The 22741-nt window shown below is 39.9% G+C and overlaps 1 protein-coding gene across 9 annotated transcripts in view; it reads right to left on the bottom strand.

The window, feature by feature from the left end:
- Positions 1-22189, bottom strand: part of DENND1A (DENN domain containing 1A) — a 151685-nt gene extending 129496 nt beyond the window's left edge. For 4 of the 9 annotated variants that reach the window (XM_058423172.1, XM_058423173.1, XM_058423171.1 and 1 more), the window contains exons 1-2: positions 22048-22173; positions 16202-16272 (exon numbers count right to left, since the gene is read on the bottom strand). In XM_058423172.1, the coding sequence (XP_058279155.1) occupies positions 16202-16272; positions 22048-22064 (88 nt within the window). In that variant the 5' untranslated portion in view covers positions 22065-22173. Of the gene's footprint in view, positions 1-16201; positions 16273-20331; positions 21538-22047 lie in introns of those variants that run through there. The other 5 variants (XM_040083551.2, XM_040083550.2, XM_040083554.2 and 2 more) reach the window with 3 other exon arrangements.
- Between the last annotated feature and the right edge of the window lie 552 nt (positions 22190-22741).

Raw genomic sequence — 22741 nt, 5'->3', positions numbered from 1 at the left:
GTGCATCATCTAGCATGTAACAATGCCAGACACAAGCAGTGTGGCTTGTCTAAATCTGGTAACTTGGATTTTCAGAAGGCAAATTCTCAGGCTAAGACCAAAGCAACCAGAGCTTTGACAGCTTTACAAGCAACAGTCACCTCTTTAATATTTGCAGGACATGTATTTCAGATGGCTCCTGAATGCCTATCTGCTCCTGCTGAAGGGCCAAGCACATGCACACAAACAACTTCTCTAAGCTCACTTTGTACAGCAGCAAAAATAAAAGTTATATTTGATAAAATTAGAGCTTATAGCAAACTGAATTAATACTCAACAGTATTAATTATCATACTAAGCACCTTCATTTAAAAAATCCTTAATTAATTAATTTTACGAGAAATTTTTATGTAATGTTACATTTTCTACTTTCCTGTGTCAACCAAGTAACTTCTAACTTGGTTGTTGCTCTGAAGAAAACCAGAATTAACATTTTAATGTCATATTGCTTTTTAGCAATAACGTATTAAAAGGAACTTGTGTAAACCCACGATGTGGCCATGGCAATCAATCAACTGCATTAGAAAACCTAAAGGAATTGCTAATGAAAACAAACAGTATTTTCCAACAAACTGCCAGGCTTTTCACTACTAGAAAATACTTTGAGTTTTATAAACATTTTCCAAGCTGCTTTATTTTTGTCATTTTGGGTTTAGCATTAATGATAGTTTGGCCATTTATATTTGGTAATAACCTATATTTTCTATGTCTTAGAGAATGTTTTACAATTGTTTAATTTTCTTTAAATTTCTTTCCAAACTTCACCAACCACGATAACTTCAGACAGACGTACTGTCAGAGAAATACATAAAGCAGTGCAGAAATACATTCACTGCGATACGGACTGCACACAGCAGGTTTAATCTGAACTGACTGAAAAAGGACGTGGAACAGAAGCGTTCTAGCCAACCATAAGTTCTTGAAGTGTCGTACTAAGAAAGGAAAACCAACAACCCTTCTCTTGAGCAACTGGATAATTGCCTGAACTACAGAGAGAAACCTTCTCTGTTACACATGCAACAGTGAATACTGATTTCTAAGCCTGAAGCTATGTAACTTTCTAATGTTTCCAACTCTGACCCCACTTTCATACCCTCAATATTGATAGTCTCCAACTGTTCCCAGTGTGCAAGTGCCCGTGTGCTCCTGCAGCGCAGCAGCACGGCTCCCACCCACTGCACAACTCCCCTTTGAGGGGAACCTCCAGCACTGCAACTGCACAGCTCAGAGGAGCAGAGCTGCACCGTCAGCTGGGGCCTGATGGCTTCTGCCAGCGCATCTCGCTTAGGTCAGGATGCTTTAGCGACTGGTGTGGCACTGAAACAAACAAACGAGTCTATCAAAGATGGAAGCTGAAAACCTCCTTCTCCATTCCATTGGTCCCTGCAGTGGAGATGTCACCCCAAATGCTTTTGGGCACGTGCAGTAAGATGCAGCTTACCTGTCATACCACAAATCTGATTCATCCACATCTGTATCAACAAAGGACAGCTAAAGCTTGTGAGCATTTCTGGGGAGCTGATTTCATAGTGGTGCTCTGGCTGTAGCTTTTCCAGTGTAGCCACACTTGGAGCTTCACCCTCACTGCACTGACGACCCCACACACCTGGGCTATGAAACAGAACTGACCAAGAGTTTCCACGGTCACCAACGCATTCCTGAGCTTTGAGCTGTGCAAGTTCATAAATTAAATGATCATACGTAAGAGAGAGCGATAATTATTTCATTGAGACACTTCAGAACTCGGCCTTGTACCCTTCAGTACACAGCCTCACCTTTTCATTTCAGCTTGAGCCATGCAACATGCCCATCTCAACTCATCACTCGTATTAGTGCTGCCCATTCTTTCAAAATGGTAAAACAATAAAAATCTGTAAGAACAGGTAAGCTGAAATCCTGCTTAAAAATCAAAAAAAACAGAGATTGGTCACAGTGAGCCTCACCTAAGACTGCAACATCACTGAGGTTCCATGAAAGCCTTCAACTAAAGCATTAAATGAGAGGAAAGTTTGTAAGAACAGGAAAATGCACCCCCAGCAAAACATTTCTGTGGAGTCAGAACAGCTGATGACAGAAGCTGAACTTCTTGAACACCATTCAAAACTTGGTGGGGGTGAGGGGAAGGAGGTCCCAACATGGAAAAATACGTCTCATGGAGCTAATGACCGTGAGATGAAAGAAAAACAAAATCACTGCATGTTCAGCTTCTCAGAATGACTTCTCGCTTTTGGAGGTAAGTTCATTAACTGGACAGCATCAGGCAGCAAAACACAGCCTTGGATATACCGACACTTGCAGGACTGACCTAGCTCATGAAAGCTGCAATGCTTTCAGTTACCATTAGCAAAGCTCACTACACTGTGTGCAATGCTGCAACAAAAAGAAGGTCTCTGTGAAACAAAGTTTAGCACATTAAAAGCAGTGCTGTTGGCTTGAAGAAAAATTCGGTTTAGATAAAGAGAAGTTCACTGATATTCAGTGCAGCTAGACAGGATATCTATCATCTCACAAAAAAAATTTAAAACATTTTTGCTACTGCAGAAAAGGCAAGGGTAGCAAAAGGATTTTTAACCACAAAAAATGTTTTCAGACACTTGATACTTCCAAGATGTATGAGAGCATACATCCAGCTATCAAAATGCTCCTGAGAGTGCAGAGTAGTCCAGTTCTGAGCAGGAACATTTCATAATCATGCCACAGCCCTGGAAATCAGGAATATATAAACCCAGCGATTTCACTAATTTCCTTTCTCTTTCCCTTGCCCAGTTTAAGAAACCACAAACTCCCGAGTAAACTTTCAGGCCTTTTCAAAGCTCTGCAGATTCGTTTCAATCTGGTCACCCTTAGCAGCAGATTTGCTGAAAACAATCTTTTCCCTTCACTACCAGTTCCAAAGGTAATCTAAAACTGTAACTTAAATCCACTTGTAGGACCTCTCTCCACAGACTGATGATGCAGCGGCGCTGAAGTGCAGCTGGCCATCAACCCTGGGAGTGGGATGCTGGGGGAAACAGTTCTCACAACTCTTGCAAACTGAAAGAGAGCTCAAGAGCTGGGGCAGCTCTCATCACACACACCTTGAGCAGTACCTACTCTGTTCTCATTATCTCATCCCATGTCTGATTGGGTTTCCAAGCTCCCTGCTCCCCAGCCGCTTTTTCCAGGTCTGATTTCATACCGCTGTTGTACTCTCACTAAAAGTATTTCAAGCATCAACAAGTCACTTCTAAAAACTCTCCTTTTTGCTAAACTCTTATTTGTGCTACATCCAAACACCCTTTTTTGAGAACGGAAATTAATGACATTTACCACGATTTACTTGTTGAAAAATAAACATGTATCACTGACTCTAGTACCACAACACCAACGCTCCATGCCATAATTGCTCCATAGAGGCTCCACAGCCTTTTCTTAAGTGACAAAACTAATGATGAAGTTCTCTCCATGTTTTTATACAAGTATATATGTTTAATTTTTAAACATGAAAGATTAAATTAGAAGTTACCCACACAAACACAACTCCTTTTAAAAAGGCTCAAAACACTGTATTTACATCTGCAAGTACTCACGTTATTACTACAACCTTTATAACAGAGCTTAGGTTTGCTTCAAACAAAACAGGGTTCTCAGCGATAGAGGCCCAAGAAAAAGCCCTGCATACAGTTAGTCTACAAAGAATTAACTGGATTAATTAGCAAGGGATTTGAGAAGCAGCTTGGAGCTAGAAAACCAAAACACTAAATTGTTTAAATACTTTGGCAATGGATCAAGGTTTCTAGGCAGCCCTATGTTCCATTCTCTCCTTTTTTTTTTTGCTCGGTGTTTTAACACATTTAACCTGACGAGGTACTTTTTCATGAGATATGAATGACACTGTCAAAATACCAAAAAAGAAGATGTGAATTAAAAAATGCCACAAGCTGTTAGCAATTCTGCCAACATGCATGAGCCCAGGCAACATTAATTAAAAATCAATAGCTTAGGACATAAATAGCTCTTATCTCTGTTATAGTATATCTCTAACATAACTCTTTACTAAAGAAAAAAAGGGTGGAAAAAAAAGCCAGTGTCTCTGCTATTATACCGACTGAATTGACCACAACAAAGCAAAAGGAATAAGGCAAAAACCCTGAGCAAAGAAACCCTTATGAGAAAGGGAGGACAGGCATATGAATGATTGGAATGCTTCAGCCCTGCACTATCATTAACACATAACCGGCTGGAAACAGGCACACTGCAAATACTTGGAGAACAAGTTACCAGGAAGAACATTCCATGTTTTCAGTGCTAATATGATTCCATACAAAATCCTTCTTGCCAAGGAAACAAAAATAACGTGCACATCTCTCTGTCAGCTAGAAGTTAGTAACCTGTATCTTCCTGAGTTTATTAATCAGTATTTTTATTTTGCATCTAACTAAAGATTGTAGATTCTCTGATAATTATAAAATAAAGATAAGAAAAAGCAGGAAATTGAAGTCAAACTTTATTTCCTTTAGTGACACCATCTTCAAACTAAAGTTACATTAGCAGGCATCAAATCTAAAAGACTTAAGATTAACTAGGAACTGCAACCACGACTTCCAACAGCTGTTTTCACACTTGCAGAGAGCCAAACCTTTGGAAGCCCCAAACCCATTTTCTAACACAATATCATCCAAAGCCCACCAAGCTGGATGTGCAGTTTGGGTCTATCATTACTGCCAGACAATCATGACAATTTAGATTTCTGAAGAGTTTCTGTAGAAAACTAACACGAGACAGAAGATGTAAAATCATACTGAAATGGAAATGCTACGCTTAGGGACTTTTTTTGTCTAACAGTTCCTGCTTTATCACATGATTATGAATGACAGGCTTATCAAATGCTTCCATCAAGACACAGTAGTCTCTAATCAATGATGAAGAATTCAAACAAATGGAAACATACCACTATGTCAACTGTGTTTTGAGTCCTACCTTGCACCTGTACTCGGGCACACTCCTGCTTCTTCCCATCCCCTTGTCATAATCACAACTGCCAAAATTTTAATGATTGAAGCACAGCACAAGAAAATCATCGGTTCTGTTTCTAAAGCACAGACACCAAGTGTCAGGACAGGGAAACAGAAGACCTCACTCTTCACAAGATCTTCTGCTCTAACTTTTCATTGAGATACAGTCAGAAATGATGTATTTCACTCTGAACTGTCCAAATTCTATTCTAGCTATTGCCAATTCCAGTTAACCTTGTTTAAGGTGCAGTGAATACAAGGTTTTGTTGTTGCATTTGATATAACACAATTCTTTCTCTAGAAAGTTAATTACGAAGCCTTAATTATTAGTAGGAGAAGTACATGAGAACACAGAACTGCGTTATTAGAGTTCCTCTAGACAGAATAAATTGAAATTCCACCAAGTTCCCCCAATAATGCTTTTTGTGGTTGTAAAAATACAAACTAGAACTTTATTAACATTTCAACCATTGTCTCCATGGAAGGTTCAAGAAAATGAAACAATTCCAAGACTCTGTTAAATCATCTGTCTCCATTTTACTTGATCATTATAAATAAAACTGAATAGAAAATGCACAAGTAATTTGTAAACTCTTTCAAAGGATCTGATTTACATTTTTCTTCTACAAAGATGAAGATCTCCCCATAACATGCTCCATTTGTGTTAAATATTAAATTAAGACACTCATACTACATATATGGCAAAAATGGAATATATTTTTGATATGTTTTGGAATTACTTTCAGCAGCCTAATGCTGTTTATAATATTGGTGCAAATACTGCCACCAATAAAGAAACAAACATTAAAAAGGTGTCCTTTAAGCTTCCCTTTAAGGCATCTACCATAATCGTATAATTTGCTCTGGACATCATTAAAATGTAAAGTTAATGAGGATTCAGCTGAAAACAGAAGAAATGTAACCTATTTTCAGGCAAAACTTCTAACACTGCAATCAGAGGGAAAACCTCTTTGATGTCTCTTTGTCTCTTCTCATTAATTTTCTTTTGGTTTAAAAAAACACAAAGGCTGTTTAAACTAAAAAATGCATAGAAGTTTAAACATGGTAATTATAGTCGAGCTGCAATGAGGTCATCAGGTTTTTAAAACTTTGAGATAAACAAAATTGAGATGTATGACTATTTTAAAAACATGTCAATACTTAATTTTAATTGTCCATGTGATTGATACCCACTGCATTCTAAGGATTTAGTCTAGATACAGAATTGTTTCAAGATGACTTAGTGAAGGACAGAATCCCATGGCCAGGGTAGAGCAAAGCAATCAAGAAATACATCAAAATGAAAAGCTGTAATTACGGCATTACTGGATGCCACATTTAGTATTTCTAAGTGCAACAAAACACACTTTTGCCATCCATGCAATAGAAATGGCAAATTGTGAGATTTTACTACTCTTCACCTCTACGGTTCATTAAGGAATAAAATACTGAGCAAGTTAAATAATTCTATTTACTCACTACATCTATTCTTCTTTATGAACAGTGTGAAGGTACACACAGAGCTGCACACTTCTGTTTTAACATGCTAATTCTTTCCAGCAGAAAATACCTTAAAGAGGTATCTTTAATTACACAATATTGATGCAATCTGTAACATACTGTACTGGTAGATATTTTTAGCAAATAATTTACAAGTAAATTTTCCCAAACACAAACTAAACCAAATTTTTACTACTACTCTGTACAAAAGAAAATGATGGATCATCACAAACAGAAGGCTTTAAGCCACAAACACACAAGGCAAATATAACCTGATCTTTAGAGCAGAAGGAATTTAATCACAATGAAGCAAAAGAAGCACATTTATAACACTTTTCTGTGTGCCAGGATCACCTCTAGATAAAATGGAGTAAGATGAGATCAATGTATTATTTTGGGGAAAACGTAAAAGAAAAAGTATGAATGTTAATGCACTTGTGGACAGAGGTTATAGCTTTAAGAGAGGGTCATTTACCCTAATGAATCTTTTTTACATGTTTGATAAACTCTTCAAATTAAACTGAGTCAATGACCAACAGACCAGATAAAACCAGACATTTTAGGTGTAAGTGAAGCACAACTCCAGAAGAAAATTTCAAACCTATTTCAAGGAAAGTTTGGCGGGTTGTGTTTTGGCTTTGGGGTTTTTGTGTTTTACCTTTCCTCTGCCATGTTTTATTAGGATTTGCTCCGCCCTTGCCCATGGAGCAGCTCTGTCCCACAGCAAGCGCCAGCTCCTGCTCCTCTGAAGCTGCTCCTCCCCTCCTGGGACCTTCCCTGCTTGTCTGCCCTCTTTTTGCGCTACATTCACACAAAGACAAAGCACAGCACTGAAATAACACCCAGTCAAAGACACATCTTACCAACAGGAAACACCAGCAACCTGACTGCCTCTGCCCATACTGTGCTGCTCAATCAGCCATTCTGTCTTCACATTTTCACACTTGGCTTGAGTCTGCATTAAGAATTTTTGATAGGTGTTTCTGCACAGAGTGACAATCTGGTTTTAGAACCTTTGGAACAGAAGGTCTCAAGGATCTTCAAAGTATCTTGCAGATAGAAATTACAGTCATTTACTTAAGTGGTGTCACAATGTAAGAACCAATTCATGAAGAGGCCATGTTACCACTATTCATATTCATAATTACGTAGTTTCAAAGTAAATTAATCTTCAAAGGAACGGAATATGGGATTGAGTTAACACCTGTAGAATGCAATGTGAGATGTGAGTCTAATTCCCTTCACCAGCACTTAAAATCTCAGCACAAATTCTAATGCTGGAAATTCCAGTCAGGAAAGTGTTCAGAAAAAACTCTCCAGACCATAACCCATTCCAGACAGCAGATTATCAGAATCAGTTGTCTCTTCCCATCCCTCTATCCAAGGTTTCCATCTCACTCTTCCCTGAAATAAGCAATATAAAAAAGTACGTAAAAAGCTGTTTTCATTTTTTAAAAAGACATAAAAACCATCTTCCCAGGAGCTGAAAATCTGTCAGCATCTGGAATTTTGACAAACGGTTTACCAAAACCTACGAGCCCCAGAAGGATGAAAATGCAAGTTGTCTGTGGTAGCACAGAAGGTGGAGCTTGGAATTTGTTCAGATTTGATCTTGGGTTTTGACAATGGCTGCTGAAGTAAAACAATAGTTTTGCATTAATTTTACACTCATTTGATAATAATCTAACCTCAAATCATCTCTTTTAAACTTGACTTCAATTTATAAAAAACCTAACACCCAAACCGCAAACAAACAGAAAAAACTCAACACAAAACAAAACCAATAAAATCCACAGGAAAACCTCACAATGTCACTTTTTGTTCATGACACACAAATATACCACACTAAAGGCAGGCAGCCCAGTACTGCCTTGGGCACTCTGACAGGCCTCTTTTTGAATTCCAGTTTACATTCTCTTCTGCAAGGAACTCCCCATAACAAAAAGAACCAGCAATAAAAATAGACCTAGTTTACCTTTTACTTCCCAAACTTGCTTCACAGAGTGCTGCACATGAAACAGTGCTCTGTTAAGTGCTCTAAGGCACTTTGTAGTGCTCTGCTACATCTACCAACCTACACGACAACAGACTAAAGACAGACACGAATTCTGAATTCCAGCCTTTCTATTAAAAACATTCCTAGGAAGCATCATCCAACAGCAGATGGACCAGTCAGTCACTTAGGGGACCGTGCTAACTTCAGGGAAGGGAGCCACCCAAAGTCGCTGTTCTTAAATCTACAGGGAGTCTCCTTAAAAGTCATTACTACTTTGTTCTTTTCACCTGAATGACACTCGCATTGATAGTTCTTTACAGCAACGTCTGTATCTAGGTTAACTGCTGATTGCAGATGCACTGAGCTTTGAGCAGAAGTTAACACTCATTAACAAGATTACCTGTTGTGATTGAGAACAACCGAAAAACAAATCACCTCGGAAATGCTTATGGCTGAGAATGAACTAAAGTTAAAACTGCTCCCTTAAATAGTCACACACACACACTCCTCTTCAACATCAACGTTTGGACTCTGTTCAAAGTACAATCTCTTTGCAGTTACTGGCATAGCAGCCCTCCTCTGAAAGCAGCACAGAAAGAAGAGTTAATTGCAACAAGTGCTTCACCAAACTCTTAAATGCTTCAAATGCTGAAATCTTAAATGTTTCAGTAGTATTGGTTATCTAAATCGAGCCTTTCAATAACTCTTTACAAGGAACAACCACTCAAATTCATCTATAAATTCAAGAAAAAATCTTAAGTATGGCTAGTGAATGAAAATAATTTGTTCAAATCACTAGAAAAACCATCCCTAAGAAAGTTTCAGTTTAGCAGTTAATTCCAACCTGCAGTTAAAAAGGCACTAGCTGTCAGTCAGTTTTCTCACCCAACTCTATCATGAAAAGAAAAACTGACAGATCACAGGAGCTTGCCTTTGTAAACCAATTCGGGAACTTTCATGCTTCTTATTTGTTAGGTTAAAGGTTAAATTGCTGACCTCTGCCCTCCTGCTTAGCAGCCTTTCCCTTTTTCTGTAAAGCTTTATTTTGGGGCTGTATTTACATGGATTAGTCTCTTTTCACGCTAAGAAGGAATCTGTTCACAGCCAAAGCCTTAGTTCTGGTTGTACAAAAAGCAGTCACAATTATTCAGCAGCAGACAATGACCATATTGTGGATTTACAAAAAAACCACCTCAGCCATGGCAAGTTCTGTCCTTGCTGCACAAAACAATAGAAGAAAAATCTTATCAAGCATTCAAGAGAAAGCAAACAAAGCAGGCCCACTGTGAACTTGATGAAGATGTCAAGCTCCTTTAAAAAAATATAAATCAACAAAAGAGTTTAAAGTCTTATGAGTGAGACTTTCTGTGCTGAACTTTTCTGTCTAGTTAAACAGCGCCAGCATAGCAATATACTGCAGATTAGTAAATACTTGTGAAATACGAAAGACTGTAGACAGAAGTAGTTAAAAGCATGAAGCAAAAAGGCCAAAGAGCTCTCTTCCCACAAAATAGCTCACAGCAACAGAGAAACACTCAGATTTGATATTACTGGTTTGGGGGTTTACTAAATCTAGTACTATCAGATAAGAACACGCATAAAAATGCGTTAGATAAAATGTGTGATGATTTGCAAAATGACAGATTCTAGTATGTTTTTCATAGGTGAGTTTCTCTTCAAACTGAGTTCTGTATTTCATTTATACTGTAAAAACCAAACTGTGAACTGTCTTCACAGAAAACAGCTCAAACAGTGCTGCTATTGACTTACCCAGACACTGCAGTCCCAGCAAGCTCCTTGTTAAAATCTTCCACCTTGTTTGTACTTAGAAGCAAAGCAATCAAATGGAAACAGAAAAACAAAGCAGCAGCTTAGGAGAATTAGAATTCCCAAATACCACCTACCTACTTAGGTTTGGTTACTTTTCCAATCCTGCTTTAGGAAGTTTGGTGTAGCAACACAACACAACATTGTAAAGATGGGATAGGAAAACGCGTGATTTGGGTATTCCAGCCCCTTCAACAGAAAGTCCTTTTTTAATTGAAAGAGACCTGAATTCTGCACTTCCTTTGATATTTCTAAACCTTCAGCATTTTATCTATTTCTGAATACAGAACGGGAAGACTGGAACAAAAAAAAAAATAAAAAATAAAAGCTTTCATCTTAAAAAAAAAAAAAAAAGGCTGTTCTGAGAGGTGCACAGGTAAGCTTTACAAACCTTTGAATGACCAACTCATAACTTGATATCCTAGTCCAGTAACTTTGTTTATATGCAAGAAAATCCTTCTTCAGAATAGGAGGCACTGGTCTGCTATGTAACATTATAATCTATGACAAAAGATAATGGTAAGGAGCAGCAGCATGTCTGACAGAGACAGAAAGCTGCTAGTTCTCTCTACCTGTGAAAGTCCTACCACAGAAACCACAGTGACAACTGTAAAATAATTTTAATGCGCAAGTACATCGTGACTTCTCCCAGTAGAGTTAAGGACTTCGATTAGTTTAAGTTATACATTTGTGATCTGCTGGGAAGGGGGGCAGGGAGGGAAAGAGCTATTACAACCCAAGGCTAGAACATGAAAAGTAAAGAAGGAAGTACTTAAACTACTCACAAGCTTCTAGTAGGAACAAGATTAGTAGTACATGCTACTCTAGGAGCCAATTCAAATGCAAATTTCATCCTTTCACTCAAACAATGATAAACTACCTCAGAGTTAATAGTTTCCTTCTAAGATTCATCTCCCTTTTCAACTTAGCAGTATGTTTTCCAGAAAAGAAAGAAGCACATGGAGAGTCTTACGGCAAGACCTTTTAAATTCTGTCATAAAAGAAGTAGCATAAACTACATTTCCTTTCCTAATGCAGTGAACATTTGTTAAACTCTAACATACTTACACTTTGTCCATGCGGTCGCGTTTAGGCTTCTGACTTACCATGCTTTTTTAAAAAAACACTCAGAAAGAAATCCTTTAGCTATACTAAACCATTTCAGCTTTTTCCTTGAACACACAGCAAGAATTTATGCTACACTCACAAAAAGATGAAAGATGAGGTCCTTGGAGAGAAAGGCCTTTTGGCACACTACATGGTAAAGCTACAGATTTGACATACTTTTATAATGTCTGCTTTGGCAAGAACACAAAAACCCCACACAAAAGCATGGTACGTCCTCCCAGACAGGGGTGTAGGGGGTGTTTTACTCTTGTGAGCATTTACTTTCAAATGCTCTTACTTCAGAGACTATTTTGATCGGTTACTTTAGACTAACAAATTCTCTTTTGCTATATGAACAGTTTGACAGTCAGACTACAATTCTCCTCACAGCCCTTTCTAACAAGAGAGAATCTTTGGCTGAGGTCCAGCAACAGCCTTAAATTTGTCACATCCTATTTTTGATGAATGATCTGCAGCAGTTTTAAGATCATAAAGTGCTTTGAAAGTTAAAAGTAAAATTTCACAAGTAGTAAGCTTTCACTTTCTTTAAAAAGGTATTTAAACTAAATTTGCTAGGAGATTCTTTCTATTTCTGCATCTCAAAAAACCAGAACAAAACAATCTCCCGGCTGAGATTAAAAACATAAGAAACAGTTGTAATGCACTTCTCTACAATGTGTCAATAGCATAGAACTGGATTTATAAGAGTGCTTAAGTGAGCTTAAGCAGTTATCTTCTGTAAAAAAAAACAATACAAGTTCTTTGTAATTTACTACCTCAGCTTCTGTGAAGTTTCAGTATTATGGAGTGCCATGACAAATACAAAACTCACAGTCTTATAAAATGGTTTTTCCTTCCTTTACACAAAGATTAAAAATAGGAAAAGAAATACAGTAAAATAGCAGTATTTAAAAAGCTTATAATTATCCACATCACGTAACAATTCCAATGCATGAGAGAAGACCACGCACCAGAAACACAAAACTTACTACTTTTACTTTGAGCCAGTAGTTTCCCTAAAATATTTCATTTTTACAATAAAACCATGGCTATTTCCCCCTCTTTTTTTCAAAGTAAATGTGTGGGAGCTGGTGAGAATCATTAGACTTGCAAAGTTCCTGCGCTTGACATACTTATACCTGACACACACAACACAGATTTCTCACTAGATAAATTCCATGTACAGACTCTGCTCTTTCTATTCTAGTTTGCAGCTTCTCACTTTTGGCGAGAAGGCTCCAGGCTCCGGAGCAATGCGTCCCTACAAAGAGGAAATGAGGAGAGAGGAGGCCTCAGTGGATGAACAGGGAGCTCCTGGACAAGCTAAACACAAACAGGGAGCTTCCAGTGGGTGGAAGCAGGGAAACATGGCCTGGAAGGAATGCAGAGGAACTGCCTGAACAGCCAGGCATCATGTTAGGCTAAAGCCCTGCCAGAAGTAAATCTGGCCAAGGACACCAAGGTCAACAAGAAAAGCTTTAATAGGTACGCTGGCAATAAAAGAAAGAACAGGAAAAACATGTGTCCTCTCAGAAAGGGGAATACCCAGCTTCCATTGAAACACCAATCATCACGTAAAAAAAAAATGGTATGGTATTGTCTTCTCCTAAGGAAATATATTTTTAATAAGCAATATTTATCTTCATGTAGCCAGTTAGAGTTGCAGCTATCCTGCTTCACAGTTCTCAAAAAAAAAAAACAAACACCACCTCAGTGCTGGAATTGTATAATGTACCAAGGATTTCATGTGCCAAAAATATAATGCTGAGCACGGATGATCATTCTTCCTAAACAATCTTGAAGGGAAAGGACAGTGAGAGCAGAGCAAGCTGATCCAGTGATCATTTCCACTCTCAGTTCACGAATTTCACTGTGGTTTGGCAAAGTTCTGCTTGGACTGGAATAAAGCAATGTTTACTTTTTCAACTTCTTTGGTTTCAATGAAATTTTTCACTTTGTACCTTATTAAGCGTACAAAATATTCCCCAGATGATCCTGAAGCTTACACTTCCATGAATCAACTCTCAGGATAATTGGGGCAGGAAGGAACCCCAGGAAGTCTCTAGTCCAACCTCCTGCTCAAAGACAGGCCAGGTGCGAGGTCTTCATGGTTTTGAAGCAGCTCAGTCTTGAAAACCTCCAAGGATGGAGATGCACAATATCTCTTGAGTGGCCTGGTCTAATACTTGACTCCTCATGGTGAACAGGTTGCCCATACTCCCTTAGAATGTCTCTTGAAGCAGCCTGCACCTTGTCCTCCTGCCAAGCATCACTTGGCAAGCCTGGATACCTCACCCTGATGAACTGCCTGGGTGTGGAAGGCTGCTGCTCAGGCTCCCTGGAGCCTCCTCCAGCCTAGACCCGCCCAGAACTCTTGTCTCCTCGCACTGACGTGCTTCAGCTCGCTCACCATCTCTGTGGCCCTCTGTTGGACTTGGTCTGGTTTACTGGTGTCTTTCGTGGAATCCAGAACAGATTTTTCCCTTCTGCAGTTGTCAGTGAACTTTGAAATACATTAAAGCTTAAAATTCCAGTTGATACTTCACAGTCACATGGCAAACATCCTTTGCTACTTTCTCACTTTTCCTCTTCCAATCTGCTCCCCCATCCCACCAGGGCAGGGGGAGCGGGCGGCTGCGTGGGGCTGAGCTGCCAGCTGGGGTTAATCCATGACAGCTACACAAATTTTTGAATAACAACATAGAGGCAAGTTTTACCACCCCACAAGCCAGACAATCCCCCATAGTAGGCCAGTTACAGCTTTGAAACAATTCTTTCTCCTCAAGACCAGGTCAGAAGATTGATATCAGAATTAAGAGCTTTTTAAGTATCAATAGCACTCTTATACTAGACACAAACTTCAAAAACAGCTGCCTTAGTTAATTTTGGGACCAAGTAAATGGGGAGAAATAGTTTTAAACTTGCCTGGTAACTGGTGTCTTATACAATTTTTATGCATTTTACTTTTCTCAAGAATAGCTGCTCCTTGCCATGTAACATACATTCCCTGACTGCAAAAAAAGAAAAATGAATCTATATTCTTAGGATTTTGGCATGGAACAGACAGCAATAAAGTGGACACGGACTACATGGAGGTTTCTAGGTGTGTGTTTCTGGAACGGTGATCTGCCTGGGATACAGTACAACTGTTAGATACACTGCAAAGTACCACACAACCTTCATTCAGAACAGAAGGACCAAATATTTGGGTATGCACAAATCTAAGACTTCTGAGAATAAAGCATACCTCTTACATATTAAAAAAAAATTGGTTGGGAAAAATCTCTTAAAAGATTCTTCCGAGACAGTAACTTCAAAATATATGACTAGTTAAAAACTATTATTAAAACTCTTTTTTTTACTCCCTAAAAAGAATTTCTGAAGATTTTGCACCTACAAGTGCATACAACAAACCTAAAAACAGAACTAAGTGAAACTCCCATAGAATCAGTTGGTTTATAGAACAAAATGTATACTAAATTCTCCAATTAAAAACCTGTAAAGTAGTTTCCGTGCTTTTTAACCCACCTTCCCACAGCAGGGAATTAATCCCTCCAGGGGGATGCAAACAAACTTCAAAGAGAAGATTATACCCAGACACTAGTACTGTACAATGTAATGTTTATGGTCAAATTTGTTCAGATTTTCTGGCACTAGAATCCAGGTCAGATGTGCAGCAACAAAGACCAGTTATTAAAAGGGCTCCTGCAGTTACATCAAATAGTTGTGATGGCACAGAGCAGTAGGACAAGCCAACACTGTATTCCAGTTACAACTCCTATGGAGGCTTTGGCAGGGAAGGAAGGAGTTGCAGCTATTTGACTTTTGTAGACTGTAACAAATCAGATATAAAAGGAGGTAAGTGGCTTTCCAGTCAATAAAATACAAAAATCCTTTCTGTTGGTTCATTACACCATATCTACAGCACACGTGTGATTGTTTAATAAATGACAAAAGCACAAAATATGCTGATTAATCATGATTCTCTAATTTTGACGCTCTAGAGACTGAACTCTCTTAACAGTATCTCGAATGACATAAATTTTGGCCTTATGAATATCAACCTTTGCTTTTCCTGCTTATTTGATCTAGTTCCTCAGGTGAGATAAAAGTGCAATCAAAAATTCCCAAATGTATTTACATGTCAGTTTCATCAGTTATGGGACTTCTCTACCATAAACATAGGAATACTTGGCAAAAATAATATTATAGAAAAACACTTGTGTAATTATGACTTGATAATAATAATAAAAACAGTTATCCAAATCATAAGCTGCATCCATGCCTAGTTTCCAGGTACAGTCATATGATCAAACTGAGAATTCTGGGAGCAGATGAAAATACTTCTGTAGACAAGTAAGAAAGGGGAAGTAAAATTCCAAACAAGCAGTTTTAAGAGTATTTTTTGGTTTACAGCTACCCTTTTCTAAATAAGCAGCAAATACCAACCTGAAAAAGCACTTAGTTTTCAACCTAATCAAGAAAATAGTTATTTCTGTTTTAAAAGACAGGAAGACAAAACAGTCAAAGAAACCTGAAAATTGTCCATAATCAGGCACAGAAACATAAATTTCTCATTTTTAGTCCTAACTGTAAAAGATTCCACAGAACCAGGAATTAAGATATTTCTAAAAGCTAGAACAGCATAATGTAAAACACACTTCATTATCTCATGGTATATCGCTCTTAAGAATAATTTTAGCCAATAAATAGGTAGAACTACAGTGCAGAACAGTACCTTTCCCAATGCAACTGATTCCTGAGTGGGTCACTTCTGCATACACCTCAAAGGTAGTTTCTGGATTTTGTCTGAAACAAAAGGAAAGTATTTAGCACACAGAGAATTTGGTATTAGTGCACTTGCAATGAGGCAGTCAGAAAGCATTCTCAGCATGCACACAGTACAATGACAACTAGAGAATCTCCATTTCCTGGTTTACAGCCCTGGATGATTTCTCATCAGGCCTTTGTAAGGTGCTAAATACAGGGATTTTTTTTCAGGGGAGAAAAAAAAAAAGTCTTAGAAACTTCAAACTGAAAAGTCACATTGTCCAGCATTGAACAAACAGCACTCAGATTCACATTTTCATTACTGTGACCCTTGAGTTCAACTCATGACATCTATTTGCCCAGGAAAAGGGAAAAAAAAAATAGTTGCAGTCAAGAGGGGGCAAAATCACTTTCTGCACACACAACTCAAAAACTTAAAGAGGCTGTATTTAGGATGAAGACAGTGCCCCTTTTTAATACCTGTCAAAATATTTCTACCTCTTTGTCAAAAAAGGCCATGCTGGAGAATATTACAAATGCACAAGGTTTGGTCTCATGAGACTCCAGAGTCTTGAATCCAGAAATTTGCCAGATGCACGGAAATAAGTGTGACAGTCAAAAAACCATATCAAATTGAGCTACAAGATGTAAATCATGCTTGAGGAAGGAGATTTACTTTGCTCAAGAGTTATAAATATACCAGCAGTAAAAGTAAAAAGTTAATAATATTACTTCAAAACATACAAACAAACCATTTAGTGGTATTTCTTCAGTTCTTACCAATTTAACTCTCTGCGATGCTCCAGAATTACATCTTGTAATGAGCACATAAAGACAGCACGTAAATATCAGAAAGAATATTTTGAGTTAATTCCTGACTAACAATTTTAGCTACTCCAGATAATTTTTTGCTTTTTGAGATTAAAGAGGCTGTAATCCTGAAATAAAGATTTTGCAGCTCTGAACATGTGACACTTTATTCTTAGACTTTCTGGTTAAAATCAAGAATCAAAATTGCATAATTACTGTTCCAAATTTATGGGTGCTTGTATAGTGATAATATTGTCTCCTATGTGTTAATGCAAACTAATGTTAGAAAACTGCTGTGGCATAATTTACCTGTGAATTTTGTAACTGCCTTACAGCTAAGGATGAAAATAATGACAAAACCCATAAATATACCTGCTAGAATTCCTAACTGAATGATAATTAAAAAAATTAAGCTCATCTTACCCAACATTTCAAACCAAACATATAAGTATGTCAAGGAGTTCAGCTTAACTCTTCAGAGAATTTCTATTATTTTTAATCCTACTTTAACACCAAAAGGATTAAGGAAAACATTTCTGACCATGCCACAGGCCCACTTAGCCTAACTCAAGTGGCTCTAAGCCAAACCCCACACCTATTTAAACTGACAGAAAAGCCACCATTGCTTTCAGTAGCACAGGATCACACTCCTCAGTTTTACAGAGCACCTCTCAGGAGCAACAATGGTTCACAACTCAATTAATGGTAATTTAATTTGCCACCAGTTCCCAACTGATTTGTCTTAAGTAGCTGTTTTTTCAGAAAACTGCACTCATAAGTTATGAGAAATCCAAAGTCAGCTATTATTGTGCAATATAAACCGAACTTGCATAATTCTCACTGTGCTAATCAAGTTGCAGCACACAACCTGCAAATAGTGGGGTTTAGCTCCATTCCAACAGTGACAGACAGGGTGAGGAGGGAATGATACCCACAGAGCACCAGAAATTTATTTTTCCTTTCATACACACTGCTGGGCAGCCTTATCATACCCTCCTTGTTTGTGTCTTTATTTTTAGCACCCTGTTTCCTTAATTAAAAGTTTATAAACTTTTTATTTTTACAGCTAATGGTTAAAACAACAAACACCTTTTTAGTATTATGTTCGAACCCATGTTCAAACTCTTAAGTGAAAGCACCACGTAAAACAGCTGGCAGGAGCACAGACTGTATTCTAAAACTTTCAGACAAAAAGACATCACATTTTGTATTTTAATTTTCCATGACAAACGTCCATTTATTTCTATGAACAGTGAAATTAAAGTAGCCTTCCCAGGTGAGAAACTCGGTATTAAAGGCTGCATTCAACAACCAACACCTCAGTATGAGAATGAAGTCATTGTTGGATTGTGGATATTTTATAACTTTTCAGAGGCATTACAGAAACAAGTCACTATGAGACTTCATACAGTTTGCAAACACAGCATAAACATGATCAGAAATGTGTATTCCGTACTCCAATGTCACCTGTGCATTGCACAGAAACCCCAGCCCCTGCAATCCCCCACAGCACAAGAGCCTTGAACAAACACAGCAAGTTTTCCCTCCTCCCAAAAATCACTTACAGATCCACGGTCACTTATCAAGTGAACAATAAGATGCAATTAAAAAAATTACACAGGACACAGAGGCACAAAAATACGTAGCACCTCATTTACTTGAGAACTAGGTAATTTCAGAAGGAAATGCAATACTTCTCTGTAAACACAAACTTAGGAAGGAGCTGTATGAGAAAACAGTACTTCTGTGATAAATGCTAGTTGTATGAAGTTCTTCAAATCTCTGATGTAGAAATAACATCCGTTTCAAAGCAATCAATATGAAATTCAATTTTACACTGAAATAAGATATTTCAAATAAGATATTTATGTACCTTTTATGATCAAAAATTGTAGTTTTTACCAAACTGTATGAGATTTATTCAGAATAAAATTAAATCAAGCCCTTCTCCAAAGCTGGATGGCTGGAAGTACATACTCTGCATATCTACAGCCTATTTCAATTCTGTCAGGAGCATTTTTTGTACACATACAAAAATGCAATAGCACTCATGACAGAAAATATCACTCTGCTTAAGAACTGAGGCATAAGAGAGGAGTCTGACACTGTCTGATAATTAATTGTCTTGTAACAAGGCTTAGTTGCTCAAGTCTTGCAGAAAATAAATTATTAGCAGAAACCTGTAATCACTAATTCAATTCAGAAACTACAACTGAAGCCTTGATTAATTTCCATACATTTAACATTTTTTGCCTGATATTCCCTAGGTAGATAATATTTCATCTTATATGTAACAAATGTTCTGTTAAATCTCTGAAAGTTTTCCCAGATGTACACTTGGCATCTATTGTGTCACCAGTGAAATACAACCACCTCTGGAAAGGGACAGGCCAAGTGTTTTTACCGTGCAATGCCATTCTGCTGAACAGAATGACATTGACGCGTTATTTAAGACAAATAAATAAGAAATCCTTTCTGTCCTGTAACATTGAGTACAAAGATTCCTGAGCAGTGACAGCAGCAGGATAACAAGGCTCCTGTCCTACCTCACCTGGCTGGCACAGAGTGCCTGGCCTTTCCCTGAGATGTGCCCCGACAGAGGAATAACCCAGCACTGTAACCCAACACGCAATTTAGCTTTTTTTTTGCCTGCAGCTATACAGAAGCCAAAAGCTTACAGGACTGCTGGCAATTCCTTGATTTCTTTCACTTCAGTCTGATGCAGCTACTGATACTTTTCTCTAAGCAATCTTTCACTCAAATGACTCATTATTATACACCCATCAGAAATCTAACTGACAGATATGCCCAGGTTTCATGCAGAGTCAAACACAGTGTGTGCAAGGGATCCTGTGCCAAGCAGTTTAATATCCCTCACAGTTATCAATCTACTGCAAGAAGCAAGGGATCTGACTGCTGGATGTTTACTGGGGCTCCAGCAGATACTGGTGACACCCCCAAAGGAGATGTGCCTCACCCTACCCAGTTACCCAACCGTTCTTTCATTCACACTTCCAACCTGTCCCAATAAGGAAGTTACTTACCAACATTAAAGTCTTTGCTGGATTAAACATCCAGCTCAGAAAGGCAGACCAGAAAAGCCTCTTACTCAGACAGGCTCTCTCACTCTATGTATTTTAAGGCTGTTTTGAAATTTTGTCCACTCGGGCACTGTGTTCTGTCCAAAGTGGAAAAAAGCAGTTCATTAAGTGTTGCTCAAGGCGAAGTTGCTTAATCACTCCAAATGCTTTCTCACAAAGTCCAAGAAGAATGAAAAGCAATGTTTACCTGGTTTTATTACCTCTGTTACTCTGGCGATTGGGAAAGACGTGGGTTTTATCTGCAGTCTTGAAAGACAAGTTCACACTGAAAGACTTTGCAAAGAAAACGTCCTTAACTCCTCTGGGTGCACGAAGTATTTCTAAAAGTTGCATCTCCCTGACACCAGCTTCTAGTTGGAGCATCTCACCTGCCTGATGACATACTCATTTAGCAAAGTCTACTCAAAGCCACTGAAGTCCAAGCAGCAATCACAAACCCAAAGACGGTAAACAGCTTGTGGATTCAGTGTGCACACAAAAGAAACTGCATTTAAAGTAAGCATCAACCTTTTAACAGATTTAAGATAAGGTCATCATAAGAAGTCACTTTGGATCATAATCTTGAAGTGATCCAAGCAAGAGTGACTGCTGCAGGGTCTGAAGGTGTAAATTAGAGATTACAGCCTACTCTGCTGCCAAAATATCTACCGTTTTCGATTCTACCTGTATTTGACTGTAAGAGCTTAACCAATTTCTCAGGCTTTCATTTCTGCAGCAACAGTTGAGATCACATACTCCAAAAAGGTGTAAAACTCATGCCCACAGTATGCCTAAGGAAAGAAGGAAAGTTCATTCCTTTCTGGAACCAACCAATCGCCACAATGCTATCATTACAAACACTCATTATCCACTTACATTTTCCTAAAATCCCTGGCTGAAAAGATACGTTTTCATCTACCCAGCCTATGGGCTTGGGAACATAAAGATCTGTTATCACACAAACTATGTCCCCTCCAGTCTTGTATGCAAGTTAAACAAAAGAAGTGAAAAGTTAAAGCCCATTTTAATCCTGAAGAACACTGTGTTCAAGAAGGAAAAACAATTGCTCAACAGCACCTGCTGAAACTGCCTAATAAGACAGGATCTCCCTGGGTCTCTCCACTCTATAACCCTTTCACACACGGAGATGTCAGCACTCCCTGCTTGGCAATAGCTTTATTACACCCCTACCTGTGTCCGAGGAACTGAATTTTCCTGGAATGGCATATGAACGAACGGAGACTTTTAATGTGACTATACCAAATGTACCAACAAGGCTTACCAATAAATCAATCACCAATTTTATAAAAATTTTAAAAAACCAAAACATTGAGGGCATGGATCTGCAGGCCCAGCACTTCAATCGCTTTCATCACTCATCTCCTTCCCCCAAACCCCTTGGCTAATGCACTTTGGCTGCCTCCTATCCAGACTGTAGTCCTTCCGTCAGCACACTCTAAACTGGGCGAAGAAATTTGCACTCCTTCGACCCCTCCACACCCCCGAACAGGCGTCGGCTGTGCTGGCAATGAAGACGTTCCCAACACAGCACCCCCGCCCTCCCGCAGGCCTGCACCGATAACACTGCACTGCTCTCCCCGCCTGGCCCTGAGAGCGGGAGAGGCAGCGGGCTGGCTGTGAGGCAGGGTCGGCTCTCGCCCCTCTCCTGGGGCAGGGCCGGAGGGTCCCGCCGGGATCTCGCCCGGAGTTCGGGTCGGACGGCCCGTCCTGCCGGCCCGCGGAGCAGGGAGCGCTCGGTCCCCTTCCTTCTCCCTCTCCTTCTCGCCCAGCCCGAGGCCCGCGGAGCTCGGCCGGGGTCCCGCCCGCGCGGCCTCACACGGAGCGGAGGGAGGGCGGGGAAGTCAGTCCCCTTCTCTCTCCCGAGGGCCTGAAGCGGGGTTGGAGAGCTGCGGAGGGCACTCACTTGATCCTGGATCCCATGGTCTCCGGGGGGCCGCATAGACCCGGGGCGGAGCGAGACACGGGCGGGGGCCGCAGGGCCGCGCTCTGTCCGCCGCTCGCCCCTCACTCCATCCCGGCCCGCGCCGCGGCGCCCCGGCCGAGTCACGGCGCGGGGTCTGCCGGGAGCTGTAGTGCGGCGGGGCCCGGCCGTGTGTCCCTGTCTGGGCGAGCCGTCCGGGGATGGATCGGGCTCTGCTCGCGATGCCGAGCCGCAGGAAGACAGGCAGCGGGCAGAAACTGATGCACAGCAAGTTCCACGAGGGAGAATTTCTTCACTGTGCGAGTGAACGAGCACTGGAACAGATTGTCCCGACAGGGTGCGGAGTCTCCCTCACGGGGAAAATTCCATAACCGTCAGGATTCAATCCTGTACCATGTGCTTTCATGACTGTCTGGACAGGGAGGTTAGACCAGATGCCCCAAAAGGTCCCTTCCTACCCTACCCACCCTGTGTCTCTGTGACTGCGGCCGGGAGCGCCGAGGGTCGGCAATGGCAACGCGGAGTGGCCCCGCTCCCCTCAGGGGGATTCAGGCGGGAACCCCTCGGCGGGACGGGCCTCGTTCCCCTCAGGGAGATCCAGGCGGGAACACCTCGGCGGGACGGGCCTCGTTCCCCTCAGGGAGATCCAGGCGGGAACCCCTCGGCGGGACGGGCC

Source organism: Hirundo rustica, chromosome 20 (assembly GCF_015227805.2).
Source record: "Hirundo rustica isolate bHirRus1 chromosome 20, bHirRus1.pri.v3, whole genome shotgun sequence".
Taxonomy (NCBI): Eukaryota; Metazoa; Chordata; class Aves; order Passeriformes; family Hirundinidae; genus Hirundo; species Hirundo rustica.
The sequence above is the reverse complement of the archived record's forward strand: the minus strand, read 5'-3'. Positions and strand labels throughout refer to the sequence as shown.